This window comes from Cetorhinus maximus, chromosome 9 (genome assembly GCF_964194155.1).
Source record: "Cetorhinus maximus chromosome 9, sCetMax3.hap1.1, whole genome shotgun sequence".
Lineage (NCBI taxonomy): Eukaryota > Metazoa > Chordata > Chondrichthyes > Lamniformes > Cetorhinidae > Cetorhinus > Cetorhinus maximus.
Genome location: NC_135887.1, coordinates 110,408,665 through 110,432,587, shown reverse-complemented (window position 1 = coordinate 110,432,587; position 23,923 = coordinate 110,408,665). Strand labels below are relative to the sequence as shown.

Sequence of the window (23,923 nt, the reverse complement as noted above, 5' to 3'; positions counted from 1 at the left end):
TTGGCTTAGTTGTAGGAGACAGAGGGTGATAACAGAAGGCTGCTTTAGTGACTGGAAGCCAGTGTTCTGTGGCGTACCACAAGGATCTGTGCTGGGTCCCCTATTATTCGTCATTTATATAAATGACATAGATGACTATGTGGGGTAGGATTAGTAAGTTTGCGGATGACACAAAGATTGGCCGGGTGGTTAACAGTGAAGCTGAGTGTCTTGGGCTACAGGAAGATATAGATGGGATGGTCAAATGGGCAGACAAATGGCAGATGGAATTTAACCCTGAAAAGTGTGAAGTGATACACTTTGGAAGGAGTAATTTGACAAGGAAGTATTCAATGGACAGCATGACACTAGGAAGTTCTGAGGAACAAAGGGACCTTGGCGTGTGTAACTTATGAAGAGAGGTTGCATAGATTTGGGTTGTTTTCGTTGGAGCAGAGAAGACTGAGGGGAGACCTGATCAAGGTGTACAAGATTATCAGGGGCATGGACAGGATGGATAGGGAGCAGTTGTTCCCCTTAGTTGGAGGGTCAGTCATGAGGGGATACAAGTTCAAGGTGAGGGGCAGGAGGTTTAGGGGGGATGTGAGGAAAAACATTTTTACCCAGAGGGTGGTGACGGTCTGGAATGCGTTGCCTGGGTGGGTGGTGGAGGCGGGTTGCCTCACATCCTTTAAAAAGTACCTGGATGAGCAGTTGGCACGTCATAACATTCAAGGCTATGAGTCAAGTGCTGGTAAATGGGATTAGGTAGATAGATCAGGTGTTTCTCACGTGTCAGTGCAGACTCAATGGGCCGAAGGGCCTCTTCTGCACTGTGTGATTCTGTGATTCTGCGATTCTGCAAACTTAACTACCTCTCTACCTGACTTTCTTCCTTTAAGACACACCTTAAACCTACCTCTTTGACCAAACTTTTGATCATCTTCCCTAATACCTCCTTATGTGACTTGGTGTCATATGTTGTTTTATAATGCCTTTGGATATTTTATTATATAAATGTAAGTTGATGTTGGTTGTACATCCATCTTTGTTTATTCTTACAGCGAGCCCTGACCAAGACAGAGGACCTACGACAGGTGAAAGTTCTGGAGATGTATGTAGATACACAGGAAAACAGTCTTGGTAACTTTGGTAGGAAATCTGTTTATCACATGGAGCTATTTAATCACAGCTCTTTATTCAAAGGGTCTCCTCGTTTGATATCTTATTTTTATTGTGTCTTGGCATGTGTAAGTTGCTGTTGCTTAGAGATGAATTTTAGGTATGTGAAGAATGTAGGTGTAAAGCACTTTACTAGTGCGTGAAACTGTTTAAATACATCACTTTTTTCTCATGAAATTGATGCCATTATTTAATCCTAATAGGACTGCTGTAACATGTTGAACTGAATAAAACCTAGCCAAGCAATCCCAGTAACAATAGACTGATATCAAAGCTTGTCTGAATCAAAAAAACCCCCCTCTACATTTTTGTTACCTCCAGATTTAACTATTCCAAAGTTCTGCTAGCCAGCTTCCCTTCTTCCACCCTTTGTAAACTTCAGCTCATCCAGACTTTGCTGCCTGTGTCCCATTGCAACAAGTCATGCTCACTCATCACTCTCTACTTGCTTACCTACATTAGATTCCAGTCCAGCAACATCTTGAATTTAAAATTCTCACCTTAGTGTTCAAATCTCTCCATGGCCTTATCACTCCCTGTTTCTGTAACTGCCTCCAGCCCTACAATCCTCTGAGAACCTTATGTCCTTTTAATTTTGACTTCTTGTACATCTCTGATTTCCTTCACTCTACCATTGGTGGCTATTCCATCAGCTTTTTAGGTTGTAACTTCTGGAAATGTCTCCCTAGATCTCTGTAACCCTCTGTCTTCCTTTAAGATGCTTCTTAAAGCCTACATTTTAGACCAAGACCTGGAATAAGGAATATGCATTTCGGTGTCAAATTTTGTTTGATAATGCTCCTGTGAAGTGTCTTAGACTGTTTTACTACTTTAACGCTACAATATAAATGCAAGTTGATGTTGTTGCCTGATATTCATGCTTGAATCTCCACATTGGATGAGTTTCTCTTACATCTGACCTGATCCTGAGACAGACAACAGAGTGATCTGAGAAGAAGTAATAGTGGTCCGACCCCATAGAAACACAGGTTCTTCAGAATGATCCTGACCATGTGACCAATGACAACCCAGACAATTTCACCCAAAGTTGGTGTACTATAGTAGCAGTGAGGTATTAATCAAGCCAAATGTTAGCGAGCATTAGTTGATGCTTTGATTTAACTGTTACAGGAATTCTCTGGGGCCCTTCTGATGTATGCCCAATGTAGAGAGGCTACACTACAAGCACTGAATACCCAGATGGATTTTTGGGCCCCGGACAATGATCTGAGAGATGGTGATTGGGCAGATGTTCCTTACACGGGAAGAAAAGCAAGTGGGTAATGGCAATGGGAAATGTCAACCCGGGTGTCATGCCTTTCAGATCAGCCCTTCAGAATGCTGAGAGGGGAAGATCTGTTTGGTGGTGGGATCTGTGAGGCCCTGATTCACTCTTCCATCGTACTCTATCACTTCCTCTCCTTCTGACACCTTCCTATGCAGATGTTCAGAGACATCAAATGCACAATGGGTGAGCACTTTACTGAAAATCTCCAATATATGTGAGAGTGGGACGCCAAACTCCCCATTGCTTGTCACCTCAGTTCTTTGCTCTGTTCCAACTCTGACCTTTCTGCCTTTGGCCTTCTGCACTGTTCCAATGAAGCTCAAGGTAAACTAGAGGAACAGTACCTCATCTTTGTAATGGAACTTTGTCCTTAATATTGACTTGAATAAATTCAGACCTGAATGATAGCCCCCAATCTCTCTTTGTAAATAATGATGAAGGATGGGTGTGCTGCCTTCCGGAGATGGGGGAGGGAACTAGTTGGTGCTTAGGGTAGAGATCGCACTGTCCGAACATTAGACTAGCAGGATGGTCTGAATCCTTGGTGTTGGCCCACTTTACCTTTCCACCAGAGCTCTGCACCCTTGGAGCCTGTTCCATTTTTGTCAGTTTTTCATGCTTCTTATTTTACTCGCCTCTTCAGTTCTTCTCACATGTATCTTGTATATGTTTCTTATTTCTTTGATTTATTCCATTTATCTCCAGCCCATTTATCACTTCTACCATTTAACCTTTTCCTGTTCCCCAATGAGGCATTTTACCGGTTGTTCTATATCCTTTCCTCTGTGAGTGGGTGGTCATTGTGTGTATTTTATCCCTCACCTTTCTTCTTATCCCTCACCTTTCTTCTTATTTTGGTTTTTAAAATACTGCACACCTGTAATATCTTGCCGTTCTGGGGAAGGATCTGTAACTGAGCCATCAACTGGCTTGTGCCTGACCTGCTTTTCATTTTTTATTTCAGATTTTGGCATCTGCTTCCTAGTCACCTGCCTTCTGTCTGGTTCATGTTTTGGATGTTGCCATTTTTATGGGTGTTTTTTGTTTCATCAAAACCGCTATACATAGAAGATTGCATTTCAGCAAAGTGACTGGCTATAAGCACATGGTCTTTTCCATGTCATGGTCCTTGATAGCTGCAGACAGTTATCCAGCCCTTACATCTTGTGGATGTGAGAACTGGAGAGCCCATTCCAGGCCCCCGGCAGGGAGAGCCCATTCCAGGCCCCCGGCAGGGAGAGCCCATTCCAGGCCCCCGGCAGGGAGAGCCCATTCCAGGCCCCCGGCAGGGAGAGCCCATTCCAGGCCCCCGGCAGGGAGAGCCCTCTATAGTTACCGCAGTCGGACTTGTCATCTTCCTTGAAGACGGTCACAATTACGGCGTCTCTGAGATCTCCTGGCATGCTCTCCTCCTTCCAGTTAAGGGAGATGAGACCATGTATTCAAGCCAATAGTGCTTCTCAGCCATGCTTTAGTGCTTCGGTGGGCATTCCATTTACTTCTGATGCCTTGTTGCTCTTTAGCTGTTAAATGGTCTTTTCTATGCTGGGTTGGGGGCTGTGCTGAGATGGTGGTGGGTAGCATGCTGCGGGATGGAGTTGAGGACACTTGTATTGAAGACAGAGTCCCTGTTAAGAACTTCGAAGTGTTCCTTCCAGCAGGCGCTGACTGCCTGTCTGTCCTTGATGAGCACCTCTCTGTTCTTGGCCAGCAGTGGAGTGAGGCTTGGATGCTTGGGCCGTAGGTGGTCTTGACTGCACTAAAGAAACCTCACAGGTCATGGTTGTTGACTAACTGTTGGATCTCCTGCGCTTTCTCCACCCACCATGTGTTCTTTAGGTCGCGGGTTTATTGCTGGACCTCAGCCTTCAGCCGTCTGTAGAGCTGATGTTTTGAAAAGCACTGACAAAGAACAAAGAAAAGTACAGCACAGGAACAGGCTCTTCGGCCCTCCAAGCCTGCGCCGATCATATTGCCCGTCAACTAAAACATTTTGCACTTCCAGGGTCCGTATCCCTCTATTCCCATCCTATTCATGTATTTGTCAAGCTGCCTCTTAAACACCACTATCGTACCTGCTTCCACCACCTCCTCTGGCAGCGAATTCCAGACACTCACTACCCTCTGTGTAAAAAAACTTGCCCTGCACATCTCCTCTGACAAAAGCAGAGCACAAGCTTTTCATCCTGAGGAAAGAAAAAGGCAAATCCATGGGTGGTAATGAAATAAAAACAAGTACAGCTCTTCAATAAACATGGATGCTGTATTAGCTTTGCCTTTCTCTCTATATCACTAACTTTCCTTTTTCATCATGGCCAGACTGAAAACATGCCTAGAATTGTATTGTGTTCAGGAAACAGTAGATGAAACTGTAAAAATAATGGAAGTGAGGTTTAAGTAAACCTGCCTGCTGTAATATGTATTGCTACTTCATACAGTCACCATTTTGGTGCAAAATAATTACACATGTGGACAAACTGGGCAAGTTAAACAAGTAAAATAAAGCAATTGAATTTTAAGTATAATTCCTTCTGTTGTCCCTAAGCTGAAGCAAAGTTTTGTTCTAGTTCTGCCCTGCATCAGCCCTGCTTACAGCAGTATGTTTGAAAAAAAATTGTCTTTTTTTGTGGTGTCTGTGAAAATTTATCTCTGGGGCTTTCAAGGTCTTTGTTTGAAGTAAATACTTTTTATCCTTTTGTTTGAACTATACGTTTCACTCGGTAGTATAGTGACAACAACATGTGAAAACTTGCCATCAAATGCATAGTTTAGAGTACCGAGGTATGAGATCAGCGTTCATAAGGAAATTGATCCCAAGGCCTTTCTGAATGCATTATTTGTTATTGCTATTATATGTGGGCTCTATGTGTGTAACTGTGACTGATTTAATGAACTTCAGGAGAAGACCTCAGAAGTAGCTCAGTTTATTAACTGGTGACCGAGTCATATTGGCATTCAAAGAATGCCATGGATCTTCGCCATTTTAAACTTGTGACTTTTTTAATTCGGGCACATTTTTCTCATTATAAATCAATACAAAAAATCTTGTCTACTTACAGGTGCTCATTTACCCAGTTTGGTTCAACTGAAGCTCAATAGCAGTTTTATTGCATCAGTAAGGTAGGTTACCAACTTCACCATGAAATAATGAAAATCCAAGCTGTTCCTTTTTGTGCCTCTGAATGAACCAAGATTAGTAGCAGACCTTATTCATACTAATGCCTGTACTAACATATTTTTTTCTGTCCGACCAGTTGAGCTCCAGTTTGTTTGACTTGCACTAGCAAAGCATCCTTATTTACCATAAAACTGCGCATTTCTCACCTTTGATTTTTATATTTTACACATCATTATCATATTCTACACAGATTTATAAAATCACAAATTGCGATCAGTCGAAAAAGACTCTTGGGTCCATTTTTAAAAATCACATCCTTCCACAATCTGAGCCCTATGGTCTTCCCATTACAGTGTCCAGCTGTTTCTTAAATGAATCCAGTGTCCCTGCCTCAACCCTGGCAACCAGTTCCAGCTGTTCAATAGCCTTTGTGCAAAGAAATACATCCTGGCATCTGTCCATCTCTTGTACTTGAAACCCCCACTGACCTTCCTATAAAAGAACGCATCGCAGCTTTGATTGTTGAAAGGCTTTTGAAAGTCTAGATACACCACATCCACTGGCTTTCCCCAACACATCAATTTGAAATCTGGCTGCCTCAAATATGTCTGAGGTTAGCTAGAGAAAAATCAACCCTTTCTGAAGCCATTAGGTTATTATCATTCAAACATTCTTTCCATTTTGTTTCTGATTATGGATTTCAAATTTTTGCTGATGTTGGCTTAATGGATCTGTTACCATGTATAGTATTGCTAATGTATTCATAGTCACTAGCTTTGTTTCTGTTGTTTGTCAGGTTTGTGTCTGTTGCCCTTCTTGAATTTGAGAATTACATTTGCCTATTAGCAAATCTGTCTGCTGGAACTTTTCCAGTATTCCTTGACTCCAGGAAAATGGCCATCAGAGATTCACAAACCTCCTTCCTTGCCTTAAGTATACTGGAGCATGGTTCATTGTTTTAGAAGATTTATTGGTTTTCCAGCCACTCAACCTGTTTAGAATGTTGACTAGGATACTCTTTGAATAGTGCCATGCAATCTTTTTTGCTCACCTGAACAGGCAGATGTGGTTACCTTTTAACATCTTGTCTGAAAGTGTGCACCTTCAACAATGCAGCACTCTCTTGGAACTGCACTGAAGCATGCTAACTGTCTGCTGTACACTTTCATTTTCAATTCCATACAACTTCCTCCCTGACTAACTTCTTACTGTTACAAGTAATTTTCTTGTCATTAAATTGTGCATTTATGGCTGTACTCCTTTTCAGCCTTGTCTTGGAACTCTAATTTTCTTGTTTTGCTCTAGGAATTTATCTCCCAATGAGCTTCAATCACACAGGAGGATGTGTGGATAAGAAATACACTAACACTTAGATTTTAGCCCCTGGCTTTATTTTAACTACCCTCCCAAAGCAGGAACTTAATTCTAGCAGCCAGAGGCCACAGAGTAATATTTATCCCTCAACTACCAACACTAAAACAGGTTATCTAATTGTCATCACAGTGCTGTTCATGGGACCTTGCTGTTTGTGGGAGCTTGCTGTGTGCTAGTTGGTTGTTACATTTCCTACATTACAAAAGTGACATCACTTCAACAGTAATTCATTGGCTATAGAACACTTTGGGATATCCTGAGGATTTTATGAACGACGGTGTAGAAATGCAAGTTTTATTTTGACTGGCCCAACCAAAGGAAGGCTTGTCAGCAACAAGGCAAGTTCTGGGGAAGTTGGGGGTGGAGTAGGGAGGAAGGTGGTCAAGTTGAAAAGGATCATGGTGGTAAGGGGAAGGGGCTTTGATGGTGGTGGTGGGTAATGGTGGTGAGGCGAAGGAGTTTAGTGGTTGGTGTAGTGAGGTAAAGTGTGTTGGTGGGGTGGTAAAGTGAAGGGGCTTAGTGGGGTGGTGAGGTCAAGGGAATTGGTGGGGTGGTGAGGTCAAAGGAGTTGGTGAGGTGAAGGGGGTTGAAGTTGGGATGGTGAATGGTGGCTATCTTTATATTGATGGCTTGAGTTCTGCTCTTCTTCACAGGTGAAAACACTTTTTATGACCCATCCTTCTGACCTTTCCTTGGATAGTATCACTGCTGGTACGTGACTGGAAAATTTGCTTCAGTAATGAGGGAGGCACCCACTGGACATTCTTTCCTATTTCCTTTCCCTTCCCTCTACCTCAGAACAGTCTGGCCAATACTGGTCAAACACACCCCTGGGATAGAAATATGAATCTCCAAACTGTTGTTCAGGAGCAGTGCTGATCATTGTTTTAAAAAAAAAACCTTAGCAAAGGAAATTATTATATTCAATGTCCTATTAACTTGCAAGGAATGGGGGGAGGAAAGTAACATTTATTGGGTCGGTCAATTCATTCAAAGCAAATCTGATTTGATCATCTTGTACATTGTTTAGTTAGTCTGTAATAGTTCTGTGCAATGTCTTAAACACTTGCCTCACATGTGGTCTAGACTGTTGCCTCTCTGAGGCCTAGTTATTTGAACAGAAGAATCTTCTTGTCTGAAAGCTATCCACCTGCTGAGTTTATAATTTTTGCTACAAGAAAAATATTCTCAAAGTCTGAAATTCTCTGTGTCTATCTACATTGGTTTTTATTTTGCTGTTCCATGATTGGAAATGCAATGGGGCATGGCCTAGTTATATAAATTGTGTAATCATAGAGCGCTTAAGTGTGAATGAGGCTGCGAATGAGCGATTTCCTTTTTTTGCAACCAACTCAAACCACCGTCAAACTGCTTCTTTGTGCAGCTGTAAGGGTGGGATAATCGAGGCTGCGAGGTTCTGCAGGGCCCCCTGTGGATAATGCTCCATGCTGTCAGCTAATGGTTCAGTTCAAGCAGGGAAGCTAGGTCATGTCTATCAGATCTTTTTCCTGTTTTAGTTCCCCACCCATCACCCCTCAAGCTGGAAGCAGGCTAGTTTTTACACTGCACACTTGATTACTCCAGCTTGGAGCGTGGCTTAACAACTGACAAAACCCAACCAATTGTTATTTGAGTGAGAGGAGGGCTCTTGCAACATTCTGGTTGGGAGTCAAAAACACACACACACACCCAACTGCCTGTTTGAGCAATGAGGCTTCCTGTTATTTAAGTGAGTTGAAGTATTACCTTCTGTCTTTTAAGACCATAGTGTTTTTGCAAGCTGTGGGCAGACTAACTCTCTGCCAGATTGTCTGTTTTACTACTGTTTGCAGAAAGAGTATAACATTTACTACCTTCCTTTCAGCAGCATCTTTTTGCAGGCCCAGAAATTTAGCCCCTTGTGCAGTACTATCATTTATAATTGATGACAATCAGCAGTCTCCTGGAGATTGCACTTGCTTTTTATGTGGCTCTGTTGCAGGGGACCTTTACACAAGTGGATGATGTGTAGTTTTGAAACAATCCCTTTTATGTTTAACAATTTTCTTTTCAAGTCTCTATTAGTGACCTCCCATGGGTGTTGACAATCTAAGTAGATGCTAGCGTCTTGCAGACGCATAATTACAGTAAAGTTTCAGATATTTTCCTGAATGGCTCTGTTATCTGTATCTGATCAACTTGTTTTAACAAGCAAAATCTGGTGAATGTGATGATCAGACTTGATCAACCATTTAGAAGTATGGAAAGTACAAACAGAAGTTCATTCCATTTTATTTTTATTTTCAACCCTAATTGGACTGTTTAATATGGATAGTTTAAAATAAACATATAAATATATAACTTGTGAATTAAAATCTCATCATAATAATAGAGAACAATAGAAGTTTACAGGACAGAAGGAGACCATTCAGCCTTCCAGCTCTTAGCTAAAGAATTTTAAAACTAATCCCACTACCCTGCTTTCTCCATGGCCCTGTATCTTCCTCCACTTTAATACTTATCCAGTGTTCCCTTAAATTGACATAATTGGCATCCTTCCATCTATGTAACATGATGAACTTGCAGTAAATCAAATCTGTTAGGAATGGGTTATCTTCATTATGGTGCACTTTTGTTGATGGCTGCAGAGACCAGTCTGTGAGAGGAAGGTTCTGCCACAAGTGCCACATACAAAGCGGTTTTTCGACATTGTTGTTTTGGTGTTGGGGCCTATTGTGAAGCTGCTATAGCTATGGATCACCATGGTGCAGGCCAACCCACAGGAGGTACAGCCACTTCCCTCTGTCATTGGCTAGTGTCTTCCAGGTGCAAGAATAGATGTTTAGGGCTTTTGTGTCATGCTTGCAAGCATCCCTTAAAAGAGACAATGATATTTACCCCGGTCTCTACCCATGGTAATGGTCCTGCAACTCTTTGCAAGTAAGTTTCTCAAATGCTCTTCTCATTCAGTTAATGACAGTTTCAAATTGATAACCCCTCATTACTCAGTCCCCAACTGGAGGAGAGAGCCTTTCCTACTTACTCCATTTAATTCCTTCATAACCATAAATCTCCTTGTACCCTTTGCTGCTGTAGTGGAAATAGTCCCAGCACTTTTTTTTTTATTCATTCATTTACGGGATGTGGGCTTCGCTGGCTAGGCCAGCATTTATTGCCCATCCCTAATTGCCCTTGAGAAGGTGGTGGTGAGCTGCCTTCTTGAGCCACTGCAGTCCATGTGGTTTGTACAACTGAGTGGCTTGCTAAGCCATTTCAGAGGGCATTTAAGAGTCAACTACATTGCTGTGGGTTTGGAGTCACATGTAGGCCAGACCAGGTAAGGACGACAGATTTCCTTCCCTAAAGGACATTAGTGAACCAGATGGGTTTCTTACAATAATCAACAATGGTTTCATGGTCATCATCAGACTTTTAATTCCAGATTTTTATTGAATCTGCTGTGGCGGGTTACAAACCCAGGTTCCCAGAGCATTAACCTGGGTCTCTGGATTACTAGTCCAGTGACAATACCACTAAGCCATCACCTCCCCAATCTTAAGTCTCTCCTCATAAACGTAGTTTCCCAATGCTGACTCTGCTCTGTATTTTTAGGGGGAGGCGGTGCGGGAGTGGTATTGCCGCTGCACTAGTAATCCAGAGACTCAGGGTAATGCTTGGGGGGTTCCAGGCTTGAATCCCACCATGGCAGATGGTGGAATTTGAATTCAATAAAAGTCTGGAATTAAAAGACTAATGATGACTATAAAACCATTGTCGATTGTCTGAAAAGCCCATCTGGTTCACTAATGTCCTATAGGGAAGGAAATCTGCCATTCCTACCTGGTCTGGCCTACATGTGACTCCAAACCCCCAGCAATGTAGTCGACTCTTAAATGCCCACTGAAATGTTGTATCAAACCGCTAAAAAGTCTAAAATGAATGAAACTAAACGGACCACCCGGCATCGGCCTAGGCACCAGAAACGACAACAACAAACTCAGCCCTGTCGACCCTGCAAGGCCCTCCTTCCTAACATCTGGGGGCTTGCACCAAAAGTGGGAGAACTGTCTCACAGACTAGTCAAGCAACAGCCTGACATAGTCATCCTCACGGAATCATACCATACAGATAATGTCCCAGACACCACTGTCACCGTCCCTGGGTGTGTCCTGTCCCACCGGCAGGACGGACCCAGCAGAGGTGGTGGCACAGTGGTATACAGTCAGGAGGGAGTTGCCTTGGGAGTCCTCAACATTGACACACATGACCACATGAAGTCTCATGGCATCAGGTCAAACATGGGCAAGGAAACCTCCTGATTGCTATGTACTCCTCAGCTGATGAATCAGAACTCCTCCATGTTGAAAACCACTTGGAGGAAGCACTGAGATTATGCCCTCTGGTCCTAGAGTCACCCACAGCCTCTCAACATCCACCCTGTTAAGCCTCCTAAGAATCTTATATGTTTCAATAAGGTCGCCTCTCATTCTTCTAAACTCCAATGAGTACAGGCCCAACCTACTCAACCTCTCCTCATAAGAAAATCCTTCCATACCCGGGATCAATCTAGTGAACCTTCTCTTGACTGCCTCCAATACCAGTATATCTTTCCTTAGGTAAGGGAACCAAAACTGTTCACTGTTCACAAGTGCCTTGTATAGTTTTAGCAAGACTTCCCTATTTTTATACTCTTATTTCCTTTGAAATTAAGGCTAACATTCTATTTGCCTTACCTATTACCTGATGACCTTGTATGCTAGCATTTTGGGATTCATCCACGAGGACCCCTAATTCCCTCTATGCAGCTTTCTTCAGTCTTTCTCCATTTAAGTAATATTCAGCTCCTCTATTCTTCCTGCGAAAGTGCATAACCTCACATTTTCCCACATTATATTCCATCTTCCACGTTTTTGCCCACTCACTTAAGCTGTCTACCTCTGTAGACTCTTTGTGTCATCCTTACCGCTTACCTTCCCACCTATTTTTGTCATCCGCAAACTTGGCAATGGTACATTCATTTCCCTCATCCAAGTCATTAATATATATTGTAAATAATTGTGACCCCTGTGGCACTCCACTACTTACAGGTTGCCATCCTGAAAATTCCCCCCTTATCCCAACCCTCTGTCTTCTATTGGTTAGCCAGTCCTCTATCCATGCTAATATACTACCCCCAACACCATGGGCTGTTATCTTATTATGTAGCTTTATGCGTGGTACCTTATCGAACACCTTTTGGAAATCCAAATAAATTACATCTACTCATTCCCCTTTATCTATCCTGCTTGTTACCTCCTCAAACAATTCTAATAAATTTGTCAGGCATGATTTCCCCTTCATGAAGCTATGCTGACTCTGCTTGATTATATTATGCATTTCTAAATGCTCTGCTATTACATCCTTTATAATAGACTCTAACATTTTCCCAATGACAGATGTTAAGCTAACTGGCCTACAGTTACCTGTTTTTTGTCTCCCTTTTTGAATAAGGGTATTACATTGGCAGTTTTCCAATCCTCTGGGATTTTTCCAGAACGTAAGGATTCTTAGAAGATTACTACCAGTGCATCCACTGCCTCTACAGCTATTTCCTTTAATATTCTAGAATGCAACCCATCAGGTCCAGGTGACTTATTGGCCTTTAACCTTATTAGTTTCCCTAGTACTTTTTGTGCAGTGATAGTTACTGTATTATTTCCTCCCACACCTTTTTGCCCCATGATTATTTCGCATTTTTGGTATGCTATTAATGTCTTCTACCTGTAGATGGTAGACACGGCTGCTACTGTGCAAAGGTGGTGGAGGGAGTGGATGTTTGTGAATGGGATGCTAATCAAGTGCGCTGCTTTGTCCTGGATGGTTTCGAGCTTTTTGAATGTTGTTGGAGCTACAGCCATCTAGGCAAGTGGAGGGTATTTCATCACAATCCTGACTTGTGCCTTGTAGATGATGGACAGGCTTTGGGGAGTCAGGAGGTGAGTTACTCTCTGCAGAATTCCCAGCCTTTGTAGCCACAGTATTTATATGGCTAGTCCAGTTTAGTTTCTGGTCGATGCTAACCTCTGGGATGTTGATAGTGGGGGAATCAATGATAGTAATGCCATTGGATGTCAAGGGGCGATGGTTAGATTCTTGTTGGAGATGGTCATTGGCTGGCACTTGTGTGGTGTGAATGCTACTTGACGCTTGTCAGCTCAAGCCTGAATTGTCCAGGCCTTGCTGCATGTGGACAAGGAGTGCTTCAGTATCTGAGGAGTCGTGTAATTGGTACTGAACATTGTGCAACGAACATCCCCACTTCTGACCTTATGATGGAGGGAAGGTCATTGATGAAACAGCTGAAGATGTTTGGTCCTAGGACACCATCCTGAGAAACTCCTGCATTGATGTCCTGGGCTGAGATGATTGACCTCCAACAATCATCTTCCTTTGCACTATGTATGACTCCAACTAACCCCTGATTCCCTTTGACTTCAGTTTTGCAAAGGCTCCTTGATGCCACACTCGATCAGATGTTGCCTTGATGTCAAGGACAGTCACTCTCACCTTACCTGTTGAGACTGCTACACTTTAACATTGTAACAGTGACTACACATCAGAAGTGTTTCATTGGCTGTAAAGTGCTTTAGGACATGTGTGGCTATGAAAGACACTATATAAATGCAAGCCTGTCTCTTTTTGGAAAATTGAGATAGACTTTTAACTATTTCAGGACAAATATCTCTCTCTTTAGCATTTTAAGCTAAGTTGTATTGTGCATGTTCTCTTTTAAATATGTGTGGATTGTTAATGTGCAGGGTGTAGAAGAATTATTCATTATCTGCTGATCCAATAATAAATGGACACTGTAGCTTGTACTCCACCTAAGAGCAGCTGTGTGACATCTCTAATAATAAAAGGTCAGACATACTCATCCTGAAAAAAAATCTCTCTGAGGTAGAGTTGGCAGTTCAGTTTAGACTCCCTCATACGCTATAATAGTCACTATACTTCAAAAGTGCTTCATTGTCTGTAAAGTTCTTGGGAAGTCCTGAGATCATGAAAGGCATTCTAGTGTTAAATTGCACCTGCTATTATCTATCCATTTTACCATTCTTTGTTCCCTAGAAAGCCATTGCTATGCTCCTCATTGTGTACTACATTTGAGTTATGTGTCAACTGCAGACTTTGAAATGATTGTTCCTGGATTGTTACTCACAATAAGCGCTTGTCATGGAAGAAGGAGTCCAAAGGTAGTCTTTTACTTCAAACAGGTTTATTCTCAAGACAGCTCTGCAGTATAACAGACTCTGCCAGTCCCTTCCACACTGGGGTGTTACAGCTCACCTGTAAATGGGTACATTTACCAATGCCTATTACCTGTTTTAACAAGCAGTTGTCTTAACAATGTAATTGCCAGTCAACAAGAAGATTGTTATTGGACCTTGACAACGTAATTACTGATACATTGGCATGTATTTCCAAGTCTAGGTCACCAATATATATCAAAGAGAAGTGGTCCCATCAACAACCGCTGGGGAAAACCACTGTCCATATAATTCCCTCTGGTCTGAAAAGCAACCATTCATCACTATTCTCTGATTCCTGTCTCAGCCAATTTTGTAACCATGCTTCCACTGACCCTTTAACCATGGGTTTTAATTTTGCTAACAAATCTATTATGTGGGACTTTCTCAAACGCCTTTTGTAAGTGCATATATAAACAACATCACCTGCACTGCCCTCATCAGCTGTCTCTGCTACTTCATCAAAGAACTCAGTCAAGTTAGTCAAAGGCAATTGGCCTTTAACAGATCTGTGCTAAGTTACTTTTCCAAGCGCCAGTTAATTTTATCCCAGATTATTATCTCTAAAAGTTTCTTCATGGCCAACATTAGGCTGACTAATCTTTAATTGCCATATTTAACCCGCTTTGCCAACATTTGTAAAAGCTGACATGATTTTAAAAAATATTTCTAAATAACTTTTATCTTCTGCATCTAGATTTCCCATCTCTTTCATCCCTGAGCAATTCTAACCTCTTTAACTGTTCCTATAATTTGTGTCAATAAAAGCCTTTACTAATTTATTTCGTTATCTGTTAGCTTTTTATCATGCCCCCTTTAAAGTTTTCTAATTTCCCTTTTCACCTTCATCATTTAGGTATTGTGAACTCAATTCCCTTTCTACTCCTTAACTCCGGACATGAATTCCATCTTAATGCAACCCCTTAGGTTCTAGCACTGAATTCGAATCCTTTACTAACGCAGTCACCATACATATGTGGAGCCTTCTCTATCTCCCCTGGAAATGTGATAACTGAGCACATTATGTTCCCAGGCCTGTCTGATATTTTGTAGCTATTATATCACATCCTTCTACAGTTACTAATACTTCTATCTTAAGACATTGTGAAAATGTTATAATCCCCAGTAAACAAACTCCAGTCTGGTAAAGTATATCTGATCTTTGCGGCAGTGAATATCTGTGGTGATTTGACCAGTCTCCCAATATAACTTCACTGGAATCCACTGGGAAACAGTGTTAGCAGCTGGTAACTGGCCCCTTTGGCCATGTCTTTGGGGATTCTTCTGGTCTCATTTTTTAAGTGCTGTTTACTTCCCTATGTACCATATGTCCTTTAGCAGCTTGTGTTGACTTTCACCTGATTCATCACCAGCTGGCAACCCTAGCCCTAAAGTTATGCCTTTACATCAGAGTCTTGAGCGTATAAATCTAGGCTGTCACTTCCCTTCAGTGCAGTACTGTTTGATGTGCATTCTTTAAGAATTGGCAACTTAAACCAGCTCCGTCTGTTTCTTGAGTGGGCAGAAAAGACCCCGTGGAACTATTTGAAAATAAAGTTCGCCCTGGTGTATTGGCCAACATTTATTCCACAAACAGATCATGCAGTCATTTAATTGCTGTTTGAGGTATCTTCCTGTGCCCCCTTTTTTTCATTCATTCATGAAATGCGGGCATCACTGGCTAGCCCAGCCTTTATTGCCCATCCCTAATTGCCCTTGAAAAGGTGATGGTGTGCTGCCTTCTTGAACCACTGCAGTCTATGCGGTATAGTTACACCCACAGTACTGTTAAAAAGGGAGTACCAGGACTTTGAACCAGCGACAGTGAAGGAACAGCAATGTAGTTCCAAATCAGGATGGTGTGTGGCCTGAAGGGGAACATGCGGGTGGTAGTGTTCCCATCTATTGCCCTTGTCATTCTAGGTGGCAGAGGTCGTGAGTTTGGAAGGTGCAGTGGAAGGAACTTTGTTGAGTTACTGCAGTACATCTTGTAGATGGTAGATACAGCTGCTACTGTGCAACGGTGGTGGAGGGAGTGAATGTTTGTGGAATGGATGCCAATCAAGCGGGCTGCTTTGTCCTGGATGGCGTCGAGCTTCTTGAGTGTTGTTGGAGCTGCAGTCGTTTTTCTTTTAATTCATTTCACGGGATGTGGGCTTCGCTGGCTGGGCCAGCATTTATTGCCCATCCCTAGATGCCCTTGAGAAGATGGTGGTGAGCTGCCTCCTTGAACTGCTGCAGTCCATGTGGTTTAAGTACCCCCACAATGCTGTTAGGAAGGAAGTTACAGCATTTTGACCCAGCGACAATAAAGGAACGGCAATATATTTCCAAGTCACGATGGTGAGTGACGTGGAGTCGTCCAGGCAACCAGAGAGTATTTCGTTACACTCCTGATTTGGGCCCTGTAGATGATGGACAGGCTTTTGGGAGTCAGGAGGTGAGTTATTCTCCGTAGAATTTCCAGCCTTCGTAGCCACGGTATTTATATGGCTAGTCCCAATCAGTTTCTGGTCAATGGTAACCTCTAGGATGTTGATAGTGGGGGAATCAATGATAGTAATGCCATTGGATGTCAAGGGGTGATGGTTAGATTCTCTCTTGTTGGAGATGGTCACTGCCTGGCACTTGTGTGACGTGAATGCCACTTGACACTTGTCAGCCCAAGCCTGAATTGTCCAGGCCTTGCTGCATGTGGACAAGGAGTGCTTCAGTACCTGAGGAGTCGTAACTGGTACTGAACATTGTGCAATCATCAACGAACATCCCCACTTCTGACCTTATGATGGAGGGAAGGTCATTGATGAAGCAGCTGGTTGGTCCTAGGACACCATCCTGAGAAACTCCTGCATTGATGTCCTGGGCTGAGATGATTGACCTCCAACAATCATCTTCCTTTACACTATGTATGACTCCAACTAACCCCTGATTCCCTTTGACTTCAGTTTTGCAAAGGCCCCTTGATGCCACACCCGATCAGATGTTGCCTTGATGTCAAGGACAGTCACTCTCACCTCACCTGTTGAGACTGCTGCACTTTAACATTGTAACAGTGACTACACATCAGAAGTGTTTCATTGGCTGTGAAGTGCTTTAGGACATGTGTGGCTATGAAAGACACTATATAAATGCAAATCTCTCTTTGGCATTTTAAGCTAAGTTGTGTTGTGCATGTTCACTTTTAAATACGTGTGGATTGTTAATGTGCAGTGTGTAGAGGAATTATTCATTATCTGCTGATCCAATAATAAATGGACACTGTAGCTTGTACTCCACCTAAGAGCAGCTGTGTGACATCTCTAATAATAAAAAGTCAGACATAATCATCCTGAAAAAAAATCTCTCTGAGGTAGAGTTGGCAGTTTGGTTTGGACCCCTTCATCATACATTATAATAGTCACTATACTTCGAAAGTGCTTCATTGTCTGTAAAGTTCTTGGGAAGTCCTGAGATCATGAAAGACATTCTAGTGTTAAATTGCACCTGCTATGTACCTATCCATTTTAGCATTATTTGTCCTCCAGAAGTCTATTACTGCACTCCTCATTGTGTACTACATTTAAGTTTTGTATCATCTGCAGACTTTGAAATTATTCTTACTATATTGTTCCTCACAATGAGTGCTTGTCATTGGAAGAATGAGTTGAAAGGATTTTTTTTTTAACTCAAACAGGTTTATTCTTGACAGCTCTGCAGTACAACAGACTCTCCCAGTCCCTTCCACACTGGAGTGCTTCATTGTCTGTAAAGTTCTTGGGAAGTCCTGAGATTAAAGGCATTCTATAAATAAAAGTATTTTTACCTCTTGCCTTTGCATTGGGAAAACCTATGGAGAGAAATTGTTTTCTACTGTCTTCTCACCTAATATGGTCTAGGTGGTGTTTTTTTCCATTCTAAAGCTGCACAGATTGATGCCATCAAATCATGTTTGACAAGCACATGGACTAGATGTGTGGCTGGGCATCTTATGCACTGTGGAGAATAGAATACCGTTGAATTGTCACCTTTACCTGAGTGTACAGACAGAATGAAATACATAACTGAATAGAACTCTCTGAACATAACATCTGCCTTGCAAAAGGCAGCTGCAACACCCACCCAAATGCCCCAGCGACAAAGCTGGGGTGAGTAGGTGTAATCATGCAGCCTACTTCTAGAAACAATGCAACTGTGTCTGTGGAGACAGCTGAATATCACTGATCAGACAGTGACACCAGCCTCTCAAGAGATCCTCCCCAACTTGTGTGGAACTGTACCCTACTTTCCAGAAGCCATCAAACTCAAAATGAGCATAATACCAACATAAGAGAATGATGGACAGGAAAAGGCCAACAAGTACATCAAACCTGCCCTGAACTCCATGAAGTCTGTAGCATCAGAACAAGACAATTCCCTAAAGCACATGGGGAGGTTGCTAACAGCAAACAGAGTGGTGCAAATTAACTAATAATCTGTGGTGACTCACAATTCAAAAATGATTAAATGTTTCATGTGTTAATAATTGCAGCGCACAAATCTTGCTATTGTTTTCCCAGCAAATTCTGATCCTGTGCAATATATGGTAATAAATGCACATTGTAAAAATTCTACAGTGCAATCAAAATTCATTGGATTGCTAGTGTTTAGTAAGATAAGAGCATAAGAATTAGGAGCAGGAGAATGCTGTTTGGTCCCTTATGCCTGCTCCACCATTCAATAAAATCATGGCTGATCCGATTGTGACCTTAACTCCACTTTCCTGCGTGCCCCCCATAGCCCTTGGGCCCCTTGTAGATCAAAAATCTGTATTACTCAGCCTCGAATATAATTCAATGATCCAGCCTCCACTACTCTCTGTTTAGGATGAAAATGGTAATATCCTGGTGTAGGTAAGGACTTCTTGCTTGTTATTAATTTATTCTGGACATATTGATGGCCTCAGCAATGCTGTATTTGTGGCCTACCCCAACTGCCTTCAAAAGACCTCTGAGCTACTGAAGTTGTTTAGGGATGGTAATTTCAAAAAAAATTTATTCTTTCACGGGATGTGGGCTAAGCCAGCATTTATTGCCCATCCCTAATTGCCTTTGAGAAGGTGATGGTGAGCTGCTGTCTTGAACCACTGCAGTCCATGTAGTGTTAGGAAGGGAGTACCAGGATTTTGACCGAGCGAGAGTGAAGGAACAGCAATATATTTACAAGTCAGGATGGTGTGTAGCTTGGAGAGGAACTTGCAGATGGTGGTATTTCCAAACATCTGCTGCCCTTGTCCCTGGCGGTGGAGTTTGTGCGTTCGGAAGGTGCTGTCAAAGGAGCCTTGGTGAATTGCCTATGATGGCGTTAAATAATGCTTAGGATCGTGTACTGGTTCGGGCATCGTTTTGGGCAGATACTCTCTGCGTGCAGATCGTGCATGATGCTGACATCATGTGCAGACAGTGGAAGCTGTTTCCTCTCTCAGAGCTTCCATCTGTCACAACGCATGAAACGTAATAGGTCTTAAATTGGGCTTAAATTTCCTTCCAGTGAAACCTTTAACATTTAGAAATGAGTTGCTCAGCAATGTTTCATTTATGTAAAATTCTAACACAATTTTATAATAATTTTGCATATTGTTTGGGGAAGGAATTAATCTTCAGTGTGAAATGCAAATCAACTTGTTTGTTCTGGACGATTTAATATTCCAAGTTGGCAGCTGGTTACTGCGTGGAATTAAAATTTTTTTTTACATTTGGTTTCCCAAGTTATATGTGGTGTGGTAGAGTGGTGGTTGTGATACTGAACTAGCAAACCACGTTGGTTATTTCAGTCACCCAGTTCCCGCCCAAAAATAGGGACCAACAACATCCCCTTTGCTTTAATGCAGTGGGTTACATCACCAGAAAGTGTTACTACAAACAGATTTGTAGTGAAACAAGCACCACTCAGGGTGAGGATTCAATGCCAGCCTTGCCAGTGATTTCCACGTCGCCAGAACAAATATTGCTTGTGTGTTGTAAATAAACTTTGTTAGAAATGCTGGTCAATTTCCCATGATGTTTCGTACAGAGAGTCAAGACCAAATGTAGTCTTAGTGATATGGGGTTACAGTGTGGATGATAATTGGACTCAGAAGAACATAAGGGTGCTGAAGAGTGGCAGTTAGTGAGGTGGGAGGGGGAAGAGGTAGAATAGGTTAGAGATTGGTCGTGTAGGGTTAGAGGCTATAGGGTAGAGGTAGAGGAGGCTTAAAGACTTTTGCAGAGGGGGGGAAGAGTAAAAGAGGGTTATTGAGGGTAAACTGGGGAGAGTGGTGAGAAATACTCAATTAGGAGGAGAGAGATGAGGGTACCAGATGTAAGGGGGAAAGGGTACAAGGGGTGAGAGGAGAATTTCCAAGCTCCCTATTTGTGAAGTACCGGTCATCTGCATGTATTCTGTATGGAGTGTCTGACATTGATTATTTGGGGGCAGTGCAGGGTAGGAGGCCCTTATGAAGTGCCCAGCCAGGGAGCATTGTTCCTGGACTAGCGGGTTGGAAGAGTGAGGTGGAAACGCTCAGCTCGTGGATGTTGAGGCAGCCACATGGTCATAGGAAGAAGGGCCTACAAAACCTTTGAGGCCTGAGTGGGCAAAGTATCAATAGGTGTGGTCTCACCCAGTGGCCCAAACGACCAATCTGTGAGACAGGAATGGGCAGAAATCCTGTTGCCTTGAAGCCAAATGGCTGGAGTGAGAAATAGTGGCTCAAGTAAAGCAAGTTAAATTATTTTTAAAGATTACATCCCTAAAATGTTTAAAAGGTTCCATCATCTTCTCCTCTTGCACAGTAGAAATCGAACATGGTGGCCATTCAGAGCTGGGAGAAGACAGCAAACTGTGGTGCAGTGTCTCCCAGTGGTCAAAATCTGCAGTTGCACCCTGAGTGAAAGCAACTCTTAAAATTTACTTACACCACAGATTACCAAGTCAATGGGAAAATCCTATTAAAACATGACCAGACAGGTATCACTAGATGTATAACAGGTGTGGACTTAATTAACATTGAAATCCCATAGAGTTCACCTGGACTTCTGAATGGAAAAAATGAATCACCTATCATAGAATATTAGAGCACAGAAGGAGACCATTTGGCTCATCATGCCTGTACCGGCCCTTTGAAAGAGCTGTCCAATTAGTTCCATTCTCCTGTTCTTATCCATAGCCTTGCAAATTTTACTCCTTCAAGTATTTATCCCAGGGAGTGCATTTCAGACTGTAACAGTATTAATAATCATTCTTATATTTTTATCTGGAAGGCCTTGATAATAAGTGCAGTACTGCACACCAATGTGTCATTTTTTTCGATATTTAATAACTTTGATTCAGAAACTTTGTTAAATACCAGACTTTGCGGTTGAATTATCGAATCCTTGTACAATAACGCCCTACTAAAACATCCTTGATATTTTGTGACCTTGAATATAATGCACTCCATTTGTGGCTCTGTCACCACCAGAAAACAATCTAATTTCTGTGTGACAATACTACAATCAAGTATTTCTCTGTTTGTTCAGTACTTTTATCTTTAATGCCATGCAGCATTTTGAATATTCACATCAGCTTTAAGTATGTTACCTATGGCCACCTTGGCTAAAGCTAAATGAACATGTAGTTTCTCCCAGTTGGCACCTCTGAGTACACATATGCAGTTGGGAGAGAAACTTCTGAAAGTTACTCTACAGAGCCCCCTATGTGCCAAAGTGGACAGGTACTACATTACCACCAACTGTTTGCTGCCATTCTAAATGTCTACATTGTCAGTTTCAATGGTAAATGTTCACAAGTATGATCAAAAATGATGACAACAGGAGGTGAAAATGGACACGAGACTTGCCATTTCTGTTGCACTGTCCGTGACACCGTGGTTTCTTTCCATAACCCTATATCTCCTGTATAATTGTCTAGTATAACAGTCACTAGAGCTGGGCATATAGGAAACTTTACAGCACAGTGAGAAGTATAAAGGTACCATTCCCATGATATATTCTGGCAGACCTTACTTATCTGAGAGCATGTTTCTCAGCATTCATGGGTTTTGAGAACTTGTTTGAGCTGTAGCCCACAGCTTATGGCATCATTTGATTGTGTTGTAACCTTGTTATGTCTGACTGCATCTTGCTGCAGTGAAATTGTGCAACATGAATTGGTTTTTTGCTTTTATTCCAGTCTCCCATGCTAAGTTGGAATTATCCAAAGACATTTTCAATGCTGGCAGTGTCGTCAATGATTAATGATGGTCCACCATCTCCTTCTGCTCATGGTTCGTGGAATTGGGAAGGAAGAAGAGTGTGATTTTTTTCTCTCCTAACTATTTTTCTGAATGGTGCACATCAAAACAATAGTGCAAAATCTAGAAATTAGTATTGAAATGGCAAGTGCTGGTATCACTACGTTTGAGTGTTGTAACTTTCTGCTAGATTTTTATTAACTTCCTACAGTACCTTAGCATCTGTGAGAGATGTGCTATTAATTTTAAGTAGCTATTTCAAGCCTCATTCCTGAGACTAGAGCACAAAACCTACAATGACATTTCAGTGCAGTACTGTGGGAATGCTGTATTGTCAGAGGTGCCATCTTTCAGTTGTGTTGTTAAACTGAAGCCTCATCTGCTTATTCAGGAAGAGTTGAACAATCCCATGATGCTATTTGAAGAACAGGGAGTTCTCCTGGTGCCTTGCCTTGCCTTTATCCCTCAACCAGCACCACCAAAACTGGACCATTTCTACATTTGCAGTTTGTGGGATCTTGCTGTGTGCAAGTTGGTTGACATGTTTTCCTACAGAACAGCAATAACTTTTGGAACTCTCCAACTCTTTTTCTCCATTAAAACCATTTCAGGACACTTCTTTAAAAAGCTTTTGTTTGTCTCTGAATTTCTCCCTTCTAGCTTGTTCTCAATTTGTGAAATGCATTTGTATATTTTCCTGACATTAAAGAAGTTATGTAAATGAAAGTTGTTGTTGCTATTGTTGTTGGCTACACTTCAAAAGTAATGTGTTGGCTATGAAGCACTTTGGGGTCACCTGAAGGTGTAAAAGGCTCTATATAAATTTCCATTTGTTTGTTCTTTATTGGCCCTAAGTAAAGCAATACTTTGGTATGAACTCTCCTGGATTGTTTCCAGTAATTACTCTAACAGAGTGAAATGTTGAGCATTTTTTCTGCAAGTTATCAGAACAGTATTTAAGTTCCAGTGGTTTAGTGGCTAGTAGAAATAATTGCTTTTCCACTTTTTCCAAATGAATGTCTAGGGATCTTGGGACATCATTAACAAAACTACAGGTGCTCTGGATGGCTCGCTGTGGTCTGACAGACTTGGATGGAATTCCTTCCTTCTGTTCTTTAAAGGTAATTGATTTGTGCAGTGATTCTTAAGATGGTAGTCACGTAGAGTGATATGAAGTTATGAGGTTACAACCGGTAAGGGCCACATATTATTTAAGCCCGTTTTTAAGCATAGAGCAATGAGGAAAGACTAGCTACTTTGGGATTATCTACTGCTGAGGACTGATTTGATAAACATAATTAAGATTATACAGCAGCTCACCAAGCTTACTTAGACAGCACCTCCACAGCCATATGGGACTGAACAAGTTCCTTTTAGCAAGTAGGCTTCTGGGTTATTAGATTTTGATCAATAAAGTTTACAACAGAGAAGGAGGCTGTTTGTCCCTTTGGCTTTGCCAGCTATTTGCTGGGACAATCCAAAACTAATCG

At 41.9% G+C, this 23,923-nt stretch overlaps 1 protein-coding gene across 2 annotated transcripts in view; it reads left to right on the top strand.

The window, feature by feature from the left end:
* The window catches only part of lrrc56 (leucine rich repeat containing 56), a 138,849-nt gene that overhangs the window by 17,754 nt on the left and 97,172 nt on the right, over window positions 1-23,923 (top strand). The window contains exons 2-4 of one of the 2 annotated variants that reach the window (XM_078549338.1): window positions 1,044-1,131; window positions 5,509-5,569; window positions 23,458-23,554. In XM_078549338.1, the coding sequence (XP_078405464.1) occupies window positions 1,044-1,131; window positions 5,509-5,569; window positions 23,458-23,554 (246 nt within the window). The remainder of the gene's footprint in view (window positions 1-1,043; window positions 1,132-5,508; window positions 5,570-23,457; window positions 23,555-23,923) is intronic. The other variant, XM_078549339.1, reaches the window with a different exon arrangement.